Source organism: Ascidiella aspersa, chromosome 2, assembly GCF_963924565.1.
Source record: "Ascidiella aspersa chromosome 2, kaAscAspe10.2, whole genome shotgun sequence".
In the NCBI taxonomy this organism is placed as follows: Eukaryota; Metazoa; Chordata; class Ascidiacea; order Phlebobranchia; family Ascidiidae; genus Ascidiella; species Ascidiella aspersa.
In genome coordinates this window covers 27,034,201-27,048,075 of record NC_139448.1, presented here as the reverse complement: position 1 = coordinate 27,048,075, position 13,875 = coordinate 27,034,201, and the positions used below count along the sequence as shown (strand labels likewise).

The following is a 13,875-nucleotide window of genomic DNA, read 5'->3' as shown; positions in this document are numbered from 1 at the left end:
TTTTAGTCTGCCAATTCCATCAAAGCGGTCAGCGTATGTTTCAAGGATATTTTCGTCAGCAGCCTTTACCGTGGTGTTTGCAATTTCTAGCAAGTGTAGCTTTTTTGATGTTTTGTAACTCAGCAAACAGCCATGTCCACCTTTTACCACAAATAATCTTGTTTTGATTTTGTATGCTGGTGTTTTTACTTCAGCAAATATCTTTCCCATTATGGGCAATGGTTTATTTGATCCATAGGCATGTATAACTGTTGTAGTGTCCTTTACTTTGCAATCTTTTAATTTTCTGAGTGCTCTTTCATCGATTATGTTTACGGAAGCACCAGAATCAACTACGAAAGGTATTTCTTGATCATTCACTTTCAGAATCATGTGAGGCGTTTTATGATTTATGCTTTTCACCGCGCACATGGATACACATTGTGATTCTTCATCACTGTACTCTGAACCAGAGGTGTTTTCTGTATTTCTTACATGGTTCTTTTTGTTCGATAAACAGCATTGCGGAAAATGATTATACTTTCCACACTTAAAACATTTTTTTCCAAATGCTGGACAAGACTTTCGTCCATGTTCATGTGGATATTTTCCTGCAAGTAGCATCTTTTGTATCTTGAGTCTTCTATCTTGGCTGTTTTCCTCTCTTTTGGATATCTTTCTTATTGTTTTTGCACTTGCTGATGATCTGACTTTTTTTTGCACTTGCTGATGATCTGGTAATTTCTTTGTCACGATCTGTAAAATCGCAATCAACAGAAAGTTGTCAAGACGTGAATAAAATTGATTTATGTTTTTATCATCTTCTTGTTTAGTTTCACGAAACTTGAATATCTCATAATCTACGTGTTTCTTTGGTATAAAGTACTTGTTAAGAGCTTGCAGAGCTTCGTCATACTGTTCACTGTCACCATTGTCAGGTAAAGTTTCAAAAATGTCAAATACTTCTGCTCCTGCATAATGTAGCAAACAAGCTCGTTTCTTCTTGTTACTTGTGATTTCTCTTACCACAAATAGATTTTCAAGGCGTTTCACCCATTTCGTCCAACGTGTACCAACTGTTGAATAATCAGTGACGTCAAACGGAGGCAAACTGTCAGACAGTAACTGTGCAGCCATTTTGTTTGGTTCTGCTTTCGTCTGTCTCTTCCTCAACTTTCGGGTGTTTAGTTTTTTTTTATCCTCGTCGCCAGTTATAATGTTCCGCTGCCTAGTTATAGTGCATATTGTTATTGTTACAAGTAAATACTATATTTTGCCTGGGCAACACAGGGTATTTCATCTAGTATCACATAAACTGTTATTAATTAAAAAAAATGATTGGACCATAAAGCAGCATTACCTGAATTCCGCAATAGTCACAATATGTTTTACTCTGCATATATAATTCCCAAATCAGTAGCCATTGTGTGACGTCACACACCAGGTAAAAGTAAAAGCATTTAGCGCCGAAACAAATAGCTATCAGCATTAATTAAAATACATAAAAAATAACATTATTCAATTTATGTGTGCTTGTTATTTTGGCAAAAAGTATATTTCATGCAAAATGTGATATTTTCAATTAACCTTTACTTGTCATTTAGGCCACTGCTGCAGTTTGTGCTATCACATGTGCCAGTGGGTACAAACTTAGCGACCCAGCAGTCAACCAGATCACTTGTACGCTGGGGGTTTGGAGTCTTTCATTAGACATGTGTGTTCCAGATGATAGCATGAACAACAAATGTCCTCCAATTAAAACTTCTATGTCAAATGTTATTATTGAACCAAAGTCTTGCACCACTGATTGGTAATTGCAATACATGTTTTCTTAAGTTAGATTATTAAATTAATAATTAGATGTGTTAAATCACAAACCTGTTAATAAAGACAAATAATTTTTTTCGCGAATCGCGCGCACATTTTTGCCAGACTCGTTGTCACTCGATTTCATTTGCGCATGAGTTCAATGATAGTAGCAAGTTTGTGTACCTTATATGTCCTTCGATGTTACTTTTTGACGATGCTTTGCGGCATCATCGTTAAACTTTTCATACCCCGACCAAACCAAAAATGTAGCCTGCCTTATGTGGCCCGCCAAGAGTATGCAACAAATAATATGGCCTGCGATGCTGTGAACCTTGGAACACCCTGACTTAGAATATGGTTATGTGCAGTCTGCATGCATCAACATATTTTCCGACTAACACATGTATAATTTAGGAGAAATTTTGACTCTGTTTGCAAACTGTCATGCTCAGATGACAATATGTATTTGGACGGACCTTCTTCTATGGTATGTTCTGATCAAGGAAGGTGAGGATAAATTTTTTTAGTTATTTTGATTTTGTTTAGATTTGGAATTAAACAATAGCGCTGTGGAAAACAATGAAAACATCTTAAATTTAGATATTGTTTTTTGAAAGTATTAAAAAAATATCCAAATGTCATTATTCTTACCAAAAGTACTTTGACTCCATGTAAATTAACAATTGTATGCCAAGTCTTCGACTGACTGCAATTATGCTTTAAAGATGCACAATTGGCTAAATAATAACTATTTACTTCAACATAGATTCCTAGGATAAAAGTTTGACGAGGCATATACTTTTTAAATAAGACACAATATCTTTTTGTTTATAATCTCCAACAAGGATACAATATTTATATTTATAGTTGGATGCCAAAAGAAGGCTTTCAATGCAAACGATATTGTCCTGCCCTTCAGCCCAAAGCTAAAAGCCATTTTGTAGCTGGCCATTCCTCAACCTGTGAAAGTGGCATGGCAAAAAGTGGTGATATTTGCGGTTTTGAATGTGCTGAGCTGCATTCTGCTATGAGCAATCCAATGTTATCATGCACTGACATTGGTTCTTGGGATGGTCAAGAACCATCTTGCTTGAAAGTGTAAGTTATATATTTTGTTCATGAAAAAGCACAGCGGTTATGTGGTCAGAGTTTTTGAAATTACAACAAAGGATGATGTTATCTATATATAATATTTTTTTATTTACAATTTATTATTTTTTAACTGTTGATAAGGACCATTGTAAATCTGGTATTGCCATTAAACTTAGATTCTTTTTCTTTTAAAGTTGTGATCCAATTCCTTCTGATGGTACCCTTATTGTAAAATGTGACAACAAACTAAGTAATCGCTACAATTCTGGAACCATCTGCCAGTTTTCGTGTAGCAGTGGGCTCAAGTTAGAGGGTTTGGATATAACAGAATGTCGAGATGGAGCTTGGACGTACGACTTTGTTCCAAGATGTGTCAAAGTGTGTCCAGCAATTCCTGAACAAGCTGAGTATAAGGTATGTCAATAAACTGTTAGCTTTTCACATTAGTGAATTTAGCACAAGCAGTAGTGCACTCAAAAGGTTAATTTTGGGCAGTAGATTCTTGTAGACTAATTTGGTTAGTGATTTGAAAGCCAAAGAGGTTTATCAGCATTATATCAGTAAAAAAATTAATTAGGTACCAATTTAATGTTAAATTGCTCTATGCAATTGCTATTTAACCACTTTACGGTATTTAGTGTAGTTATTGTTTACTTTAAACTAGTTGTTTTATTTTTAGTTTGATAGCTCCATTAATTAATTGGTTCATGTAGTATACACCAGAATCGTGCAACACAAACACCTCATCAGTTGGAAGCATGTGTGAAATGGAATGTAGCAATGGAATGAAAATGATGTATGAGGATGGTGTGGTTGATTCAATTCACCTAACCTGTAGCGAACAACGACAATGGATTGGACCAATTCCTAACTGTATAACTGCTTGCAAACCTCTCAAATATGATGGTAAAACGGGTTTTATATTTATTAATTTTCTTTTCTTAAGCTTTTTGCCATGTTATTTAGTTTTAGCAATTTATGTGTGGCAATTTTAACTTGTTACTTCAATCTAACACTATAGTAGTTTTAGTTAATATCCATTAAACAGATTTTGGAGCATAATGGTTGGAGGTTGTAGTAAGACGTAATAATAATATCAAAGCCCATACAGAAGTAGGTATAATTTTGGACGTTTTGAATAACTCTTTATTCATTTTCAACATCAAAATGAATGAAGAGTTATTCAAAACGTTCAAAATGATACCTACTTCTGTATGGGCTTTGATATTCTTATTACGCATTTAACAGATGTTTTTTGCTGTTAATTTTTTGGATATGCGTTACATTTTTACTTTTGTTGCTTTGCTGAACATAATTTAACTAGTGTTAATGTCATTGATCTGTAAAGTTTTGTTGTCTTTTTAGGGCCGGCTGACATTGTTCCAATCTCCTGTACATCCACATCACAAATAGTTGGAACTGTGTGTAATTTCAACTGCCACAATGCACCGACTGATGCAAGTAATTCCAAAGTTAATGCACGGTGCACAGAAGATGGCACCTGGCAACATTCAACAACGGTTTGTGAGGAAGGTTGCCCACCATTATATCCACCAAGAAATGCAATTGTAGCTCCCCAGTCTTGCGCGGAAGGACTAAATGCCAGAGGTAATATAGTTAAATTAGAAATAAACCTTTATTTGTTAAATTATTTGTTCTCTTGAAATTACCTTTTGTAGGTAGTATCAAAATATGTTTTTTTAACAAATTTATTAATCAATTTAGTAGTATATTATGTCAGAGTTATTTTACTTTAGTGAAAATCATTGTTTATAACCATGTATTGCTGTTTTATAGGGACTGTTTGCGCCCTAAAATGTCCAGATCATATGGACATAGTTGGACCTGTGTTTCGCACTTGTCTCAAAAATACTGATGGGGATAATAGCTTGTATTGGTCTACTACTGATCCTACTACTTGTGTGGAAAGATGTCCACCCTTGCAATTGCCTCCAGATACTATGGCTTTTCCCTTAAGTTGTTCTTATGGGTAAACATTAACATTTTGTAAACGGAGGATTTTTGCACATATCTAAAATGTATTTTGGCTTAAGATAGTAGGCTTTCAACATTTCACAACTGAAAAATAATTATTGTTTTTAGAACCTCAGTCACTGGTGATGTGTGCACTTTTGACTGCAAATCGGGGCACAAGCTAAATGGTGAAACAACTTTGACTTGCTATAATACAGGTGTTTGGAACTATCCAGTTCCAAATTGCCTTAAGTTCTGTCCCTCATTGCTGGTTAGTGGTACTTTGTTTGACATGATCAGATTACCAACTTTTCTCCTGCCAGATGTTGCATTTTCAGCCAAAATACTAGCACTCTGCATCAACTTAACTGAATTATTAAAAAACTGTTTAAAAAACTACTTTATAAATGTAATATGTTATTCTACACACTTGAAGTTTAGTAAGGTTTTTGTTTATTTACTATGCCGAAACATATTAAATTGTAGAGGCATGGTTTGTAAAAGAGTTTATAAAGTTTATGAATATAGGCAAGAATATGTTCACAGTCCAACCACATTTGTTTAATAACTTCTAAAATAAACATTACAGGTTTCTAATGGCTACATGATTTGTTCACCAAGTATTTCACCTTATTCACCTATCGGTTACTACTACTCACCTGGAACAACATGTATGATTGTGTGTGATGAAGGTAGGGAAGGACAGATTTTAAGTAAAAATGAATTGTGTTGTTCTTACGTACAATTTAAATCGCAAAAACGCCCTGTTTAAATGAATTCTTTGATCTAAAAAGGTGCAATTAAAGTAAACTTTGTTTCAAAAAATTGAGATTTAATGTTATTTTTTTAAGGTTACATTCCACTTGATGTCGATAAAACAGTTTGTCAGGAAGATGGTACTTGGAGTTCCCAGATATTTTGCCAACAGAAAACTGGCGTTTTTACCATATTTCAAAAACTTGATGATGCAACAAAATGCTTAGCTGCAAACCAATTTTCTAACTCTCGGACACTATTTTTTGGAAACTCGTCAGACACTTGTATTGCCCTGGGAAATGATGCCCTGTAAAAACTGGTTTTGTTGTTATATTTTGACAAAAAAAAACTTTTAATTGTTGGTTTAAGTAAAGCCTCTCTATATTTTTTATGTGCAATATTTTTGGCTTGTAAAATTAGACAATTCCTGAATCATGTGTTGAAAATTATAATGCTTTAGGGATTAATTTTGTTTTACTAGTCGATGAAACAGAAAACATTCACTTATTGTTGATTAACTGGATGATAACTGTTAATACAGGTGGTTTTGGAGTGGCAACATGCTGAAACATGTAGCAACTGGATACTGCTTAACCGGTGTGGAGGTAGCAGCAGACTCCATACTTATATTGAGAACTTGTGATGAAAATGACATCGGGCAACTTTGGAGTTCTGACTCTTTTTATCCATATCGCATTACTCTTTTGGTATGCTAATCTGTCTTGAGCAGTATACATAGAAAAGGTAATATAAATAATAAAGTTATTTTTTAGGGTTCATCACTTGCAATAGACACTACATATCCAGAAGTTGGCCCTATGTTGCAATCATGGACACATGCAAACTCTTATTGGATGGCATTTAATGAAGATTTGGGAAAAACAGCGGCTATTTCTTCTTTTAAAATTGTAATGGTTTACTAGTGTAATAGTAAACTAAATTAAATCTGTGTTTGTGATAGCTAAGCTAGCAATATCCACAATCCTCATATAGGTGCTATGTTTGCTGTTATTAATAATAATTGTGGTATCGTCCTTTCTTAATGAGGTTTTACAAAATAATTTTTTTAAATGTCCTACATAGAATGTTGTAACATTGGCCGAGGCATTGTCAGGTGTAGACAACTTAAATCGTTGACACTTGAGAGGTGAAGTGGAAAAAGGTTAAACAGTTGATATAAACTAGCATGATTATAAAATTTGTATCCTTAAAATTTACAAATTGCTAAACCATCGGTTTTATAGTATTGCTGTTAAACATATTCTTGCCAGTCATAGATTTCAGTATTACTGTAGTATTTGTTTGAAAGTTTAAATATTCTTATGAAAGTTTGAGACAGGTGTGTGTTGGTATTTGGTAAGTTTTTTTATTGCTGTATTATTTTGCCAAAGTTTTCTTATTTTTTACCAATTTGTATTTTTTTGTAGAATTTGTTTAAAGGTCAGACAAAAGCCTCCAAATACCAAACTAAAATTATTGTTTTGTTTCCAACAAAGAATGTAGTTAGTCAGTGAGGTGTGTTTAGCGCTGCTTTCAGGTGTGAAATTATTGAATTACAGAAAGGAGTTTGCCCTGGTATAACAAGTGAGAGTGTTTCAGTCTCACCGAAGGACTGTGCGACAAATGATGTAACAGTTTGGCAATCCTGTCAAGTTAAATGTTTGCTTGATGAAAGTAAGCTAAAGTGTGATTTCTTTGGTTACACATGGTAAAAAAATAAAACAGAATATACATAGTTGAACACACAAAGGAGAAGATGAGTAAGTTTTAAACTCGGAATATTGTGAATATCAAAAAGATTTTGATTTTTGATTGTATCAGACAAGAATTCAGACTTTTTATGAGATATCTTTCCAATTGTGACTTGTTTTGCTAGTGTATCACTTTTTGCTGTATTGATGAATTTATATTTATTTTGAGTCTTGTTAGTTTGCTTTAAGCATTCAACAACATTGAGTAAGAATCATTTTATGTATCTAGGCAAGACACTAAGTACTCAATGCCTCCCTACTGGTGTTTGGGAGGAAATGGAAAACTTTAAGTGTGAAAAAATGTGTCCTTCTCTTCCAACCAATAAACACAATGTCTACGAACCTTTAAGGTAAACTTTTGGCTTTGGTAACTTTTAATTAAAAAATAAAATTTTGTATTACAAGTAAAACAAAACCATGATAAACCATTTTTTTACTATTTACATTGTTAATGCTTTTGGACAGTGGTTCTCAAACTGGGGTCCGCAGAACATTGTCATTATATAGGCTGATAAGTTATATTAGTCAAGAGAATAATATTGTATTAAATTTTTTTAATAATTTTTCTTTTGATATAGGTTGTGTACAGCAACTATTGTTTGTTTGAGTACCAAACTGAATGTCAAGAGTAATCATATTGTAACTTAAAATTTCAGTTTTTGCTGTTTTAAACTTTAAAGAGGCATGTCATTATTTCAAAGGAGCTTGAGGGGTCTGTATGGTCAAAACGTTTGAGAACCACTGTTTTAGGATTTACTTTAAGGCTTTTGAAAGTTAATATGTTGGATAAATATTATTTAGTTGTTCCACTGGACCCATGGAGGAATTAAGCTCATGTACCGTTACTTGTTTATCTGATGCTAAACTTTCAAATGGTGAAAGACAAACGTCAGTAATTTGCGAAGATGGTAAATGGTCAGACAATATTGTTAACTGCAGCCCACATTGTGATGCCCCTCCTTCACCACCTCACTCCACAGTAAAATGTGTTGCCGAGGTATTTCAAATATTTTAAACAGAAATCTGTTATGAGAGTATTCTTATTTATGAAAAATAATGACATGACCTGAAGGAAAAGTGTTCTTTTAGTAACTAGAAAACCACTAAATAAGTTTAGGACTCCAATTACATTAAAAACTTAGTTTTTAGATTATAACAGTAAACTGCTACCTGTGGTAACAACATGCCAGAATAGCTAAGAGATAAAGTCATTTTTGTCAAGTTGAGTATTACATGTTACTGGTATTACCAGTGTAGTAGGTAAACTAGTCGAGCAAGAGCATATTATTAAACTTCAACTTTGCATAAAAGATCCTTTATTATGTCAGAGTGGCTACTGGCCAAGTTGTCATTTATTTTCTTTGCAGTTACGTTTTCTTATCTAACAATAAACGTTTTTTGTTAATCTATGTTTAGATGTGCACAGCTGTCTGTAATCAAGGCTTTACAGATACAGGAAACAGCTCAGTAACTTCTGTTGAGTGTTTGTCATCTGGGATGTACAATGCAAAATTGAAATTGTCTTGTGAACGTAAGGCAATTTATTTCTTCTTTTTTTCTGTATTTGTGAAATCTAAAATATTTTTCACACAAACAATAACAAATTATATGGGAATCTGAAATTAATTCTGGAAACATATTTTTAACTTTTTACCAAATATATTTTATCTTGTAGGTGATGAAAAACATTTCAGGATACAAGCAGCAACAGCTGTATTTTCTTGCCTCTCATTGGTTGACCCTGTTTCCAACACATCCACAGTGGTGTCTAAAAAATCACCATGTTCTAGCCAGGATCCCAAACAATACTGGATGTGGAAAGATGATATGCTAGTGCATGTGTTTACAGGTTTCAAAAATATCTGATAGTGGAATTTTATATGTTTTACTGATCTACTTCAATGTTAAATAACATATTTTTACTTTGTTTCTGAAGGTTTGTGTTTAGCAGTTGAAGACTCTGCCTCTACAAAAGTTGTGTCTGGTATGTTGTGTGATAGCAGTAAGAACAACCAAAAATGGAGCTGTGGTGATCAATTAAAACCTTTTGAAATCAAGTCAACAGTTCACAATGGGTAATTCAACTTTATGCATGTTTGTGCTATTTACATTTGTTACTTGGAAGTGTTTTTTCATTTAACAATTACATACAATATCATGAATAATTAAAAAGAACTTAACCCTACATGTTTTTTTCAGTATCTTAGATGTTGGTCCCATTGGTGACATGACACCAGTTTATCTGGCAGAGGAGGGAAAGTTTGTGTTAGGGGACTGGTATGGTGTTAACTATGACGAAATGGAGTCCAAAACTATTTGCTCATACAAAGGTAAAATAACATGCTATTGCAGCTTTATGTGCTGCATAATATATGTATTTGAAAATGTTAATTAGTAAAAATAAAATTCAGGTCGGACGTTTATTGTTTATTACACAGACATAATTTGTTTGGACTGTTTTTCAGGTGATTGTCCGGCATTGAATGTTGGACCAACTGCAAAAGTAATGCCTTCATCGTGTGCTGGAAAATTCAATGAAACTTGTAGAGTTGAATGCAATATGGGATATGTAATGGCAAATAACAATAGTGTTTTTACATGTAAAGAAAATGGGGCGTGGAGCAGAAAAGTTCCTGCATGCTTACCAGAGGTGAATACTTTTTTTAGTTTTTTTATTTATAGATATCAATCCAATAAAACTTTTTAAAAACTCATTTAATTTTAAATGGCCAATTTGCAAGTTGCATCCATTGATAACCAGTAAAAATTCACTGCTATTTTTGCAGGGTGATGGTTCGACCTGCCCAAAAATTGAAGTTACTGCTGCATTACATGTAAACTATGAGTGCGTTGCATCGCAAAATGTTCCAAGTGGGACACTATGTAAATTCTCATGCTCACATGGATACTATTTGGATGGTGAAAGAACTTCATATTGTGACGAATCAGGACAATGGACCCAGCCATTGCCCACTTGTAAAGGTAGAATATTAGTTACAACCGTACTTATTATACTGAATCTTTTTTGTTTTAAAATATAGTCTAAGGGACCATAACCTATGGGAAAAGTCATATCCCTGTATTTCAACAATAGCCCATGCCTTTTACGGAGTACCCAGTGATCTGGAAATTATATGTTTAACAAATTGAATCTAGTTTGAAAAAGGAAAACTATAATTGATAAGGAACTTGCTTTAAACTTAAAGGCAGTCTGACTAGAGACAAATTTCAAGAATATTATAGTGTAAATATTTAAAAAAAATTCTGTTCAAATTTAACCCAGTATTTATCTGTATACTTTAACCGATAAAACGGGTACCTTATATAGCTAAACGTACGTAAGTGACAACTAACTGTACATAACTTGGTAATAAATTGTTTGTTTTTCGTTCAAAGATATGTGATCTTTAATAAAATACCTTTACCATTTCAGCGTACTGTTACGGTCTAAGTGCTGAAAGCAACTCAATAATAACCCCGTCGGTATGCTCCAGTGTACTGGTTGCTGCAGGCACAGAATGCACCCAAACTTGTAGTGAAGGTTATGCTACCAACGTTGCTGCATTGAGGACATGTTTGTTTGATGGGTCCTGGTCTGGTGATGAAGTGGTCTGTAAAGGTATGGCAAAGTGTCGAACTTGTCCTTGTATGCATAAAGTTAAAAAAGTTGCCAGACTTATCAAAACATTCGAATTTGAGTTATCGCATTTAAGTTGAAAGCTTTGACAGGAAGTGGGACGTCTATCGTTTTAAACTAATATTTGCATTTTCCAAAGAAAGTAAATATGTGTATAGATTTAAAAAGTAAAACAAAAAATTGTAACTGAGCAAACAATCCAAAAATATAGCAAACATACTCAAAACAGATTGTTAGAATAATAACATGTATGTACATTGTACAACAAAGTAAGTAGGTTAAGAAAATTAAAAATATTTTATTTTCTCAGTTGCCTGTCCTCCTCTTTCCTACTCCCCAATCCTTGCAACCGATCAGGCTTCACTGGTGACTTCTGGTTCGAAAAACGTGATTACCTCGACCAGTTGTGCAGACAATCTGGCTGCTATAGATACTTCATGTACACTAAGTTGCCCTGAAGGATTTGTGCTCGATGGAATGAGTGAGACGACTTGTGGCATAGGTGGAGTGTGGAGCCAGGCTAAACCAAGGTTAAAATTGTTCTTTAAAATTATGAAAGCGACAAACACCTTAGAACCCCCCCGTTTTGTGCGGGGTCGGTGAAATAGTTATATTGCTTAATATTTGTTTTATTTACTTAATAGTTTTTTTATATCTGCAGTATTGTTAGTTAACTCGACTAACTTGACATTCTTTTTTGCAATTGGAAAATAACGATGTAATATACTAGGCTAGGGAGATATGTTACTAAGTACCAGTATAAAAGCACCAATGTTTTTAGCGAAAGTTTCAGGCCTAGATTCTGTTAAAGTTATTTCTTAAAAACGGAAAGTGTTCTTTCTTTTTAGATGTTTTGCGTTGTTTCACTGCCCTGAAGCCGATTCCAAATTCGAAGAAGCAGATATTGTTTATGAGCCACTGCTAAAATCAGTAGCAGTAATTCCAGGAACAGCCATGTACATCACTTGTCCTGATGGTAAAATTTAATTCAAGATAATGAAAGATACATACACAATACACATGCGTGTACTGTGCAACAACTGTAATCTAACCCTCATGAAGTCGCTTTTTAACCTACCATAACGGCGTACGTAGCATAGAACATTGTTAGCCTTCGACAGACTAACCTAATCATTCCATCAATGATGTGATGCTGCACGCATTGGGGTGATGGTTGTTTCTCAACTCGCTCCCCTCTGAGCCTTTGTTATCTCAGTTAGTCCTCGAGTGACAGAATGTCGTGAGTTTGAACCTCACCGCAAGCTATAGTTGTTTTTCTAGTCTGGCTTGCTTGCATCATTGATTGACTGATTCGGTTAGTCTGTCGAGGGCTTCCGGTGTATTTGAATACCATTAATAAAAATCACAAAAAAGAATTTCGACAATTTAAAAGTAATGTAATTTTAAACATTCATAGTTAATTAATTTCGTTGTGTTTTTAATCTTGCAGGTTTTAATTTGCTCGGAGATCGTGAAAGAATTTGCACGAAGGCCGGAACCTGGGATGGGATGGGTTCCCAGAACATCAGCTGCGTCAAGCAATGTCCGCCTTTAAGCATTGCATTTCCCGAGTCAGTTACACCTGTTAGTTGCTCAACAGGGTAAGATTTTTGTTCCTCGTTGCGCAACACTACATCAAATAAAAATACGCTTATAAGTATATAATATTACACTGAATGATGTTTGTTTTTACATAATTCCACTAGAACTTTGCTTCCAAACATTTTTGCTCCTGTGACCCCTTTTTAGTTTTTGAAAAGCTAAGCAAAGCAATCCTGACGTCATTAACACGACTGGATTACTGATAAACACAGTTGTCAGACTGGCGGTTGTTCTTGCTCCTTCTACAGCTAAACTTCAATTTATTTTGTTTGTTTGTTTGTTTTTTGTCAAGTTTTCCTTTAGCAAATCGACTCCTGGTAAGGAACCACTGTTCTGGACCGATAAAGGGGTCAACCGATAAATTATCGTAAGCACTAGGCAAGGCACTAAAATACTAGACTGACATGAGATTTGAACTGAAGACTTATGTTATTTTCGCTTTGCTTTTTATTGTTTTCCAATGTGGCATTTAACACACCGGATCACATTCGTAATAAAAGCACAAACTGACATGCCGATTTTACTTCTACATTTCCTGTGGACAGATACTTTATGGACGAAGACGTTTGCAGTTTAAATTGCCCCTCAAAGAACAGTTTTCATACGGTGGAATGCACTGACGGCGAATGGGTAGGAATCGACGATCTTCCAAGCTGTTTGCCATACTATGACAAAACTGGTATGCCTATTTGCTTAACATGTTACAGTTTTCACACCTTGCCAGCTTACTGAAATACTATGTTATATCATTTTCTTATTGAATTATATAAACACAGTTACATTGCGATTCATCGCATGTTTAATGTGAAAGTGCTATATTTCTTGCCAGGACGCTTCCATTTGCGAAATCTGTGTACATTTTCTTTCAGTAAAGAGTCCCCGTGTCGGCCTCTTTACCGCAGCCGAAAAACGTGAATTTATGATCATTACCCGTTCTCCTATTGTCGGCTGTTTGGGTATAAACCTCGCTAACGAAGTACAGTGGACGGAGAAGAGTCAATGCAATCCATCGGAATCAAGATTCAAATGGAAATGGTTGAATAGCGGCAACATAGTTAACATTCTGGAAATGAAATGCCTAAAGGTGAGAAACAAGTTTTATTGCAGCTGTTTCCCTTTCATTAAAATTTATCGCATTTTTGCAGACTACGGTGTCCATGAACACAACATATCTTGCGGTTGGAAAGTGTGACTCTGGTCCACTGACAGTAGAATGTGGAAACCCGGAAAGTTCCAGTAAACGGTAGGATTTTTCAATCAGGACTGCAAATTTCT

The 13,875-nt window shown here is 34.5% G+C and overlaps 1 protein-coding gene across 1 annotated transcript in view; it reads left to right on the top strand.

Annotated features, from left to right (window-relative positions):
- Positions 1-13,875, top strand: part of LOC146164609 (sushi, von Willebrand factor type A, EGF and pentraxin domain-containing protein 1-like) — a 39,159-nt gene that overhangs the window by 20,410 nt on the left and 4,874 nt on the right. The window contains exons 19-42 of the mRNA XM_083380766.1: positions 1,584-1,789; positions 2,203-2,295; positions 2,656-2,886; positions 3,075-3,294; positions 3,594-3,786; positions 4,246-4,400; positions 5,444-5,546; positions 5,706-5,919; positions 6,152-6,317; positions 6,384-6,518; positions 7,940-7,989; positions 8,163-8,358; positions 8,778-8,892; positions 9,037-9,210; positions 9,569-9,691; positions 9,827-9,930; positions 10,148-10,343; positions 10,795-10,980; positions 11,309-11,528; positions 11,847-11,974; positions 12,449-12,599; positions 13,146-13,279; positions 13,470-13,684; positions 13,746-13,843. Of these exons, the coding sequence (XP_083236892.1) occupies positions 1,584-1,789; positions 2,203-2,295; positions 2,656-2,886; positions 3,075-3,294; positions 3,594-3,786; positions 4,246-4,400; positions 5,444-5,546; positions 5,706-5,919; positions 6,152-6,317; positions 6,384-6,518; positions 7,940-7,989; positions 8,163-8,358; positions 8,778-8,892; positions 9,037-9,210; positions 9,569-9,691; positions 9,827-9,930; positions 10,148-10,343; positions 10,795-10,980; positions 11,309-11,528; positions 11,847-11,974; positions 12,449-12,599; positions 13,146-13,279; positions 13,470-13,684; positions 13,746-13,843 (3,806 nt within the window). The remainder of the gene's footprint in view (positions 1-1,583; positions 1,790-2,202; positions 2,296-2,655; positions 2,887-3,074; positions 3,295-3,593; positions 3,787-4,245; positions 4,401-5,443; positions 5,547-5,705; positions 5,920-6,151; positions 6,318-6,383; positions 6,519-7,939; positions 7,990-8,162; positions 8,359-8,777; positions 8,893-9,036; positions 9,211-9,568; positions 9,692-9,826; positions 9,931-10,147; positions 10,344-10,794; positions 10,981-11,308; positions 11,529-11,846; positions 11,975-12,448; positions 12,600-13,145; positions 13,280-13,469; positions 13,685-13,745; positions 13,844-13,875) is intronic.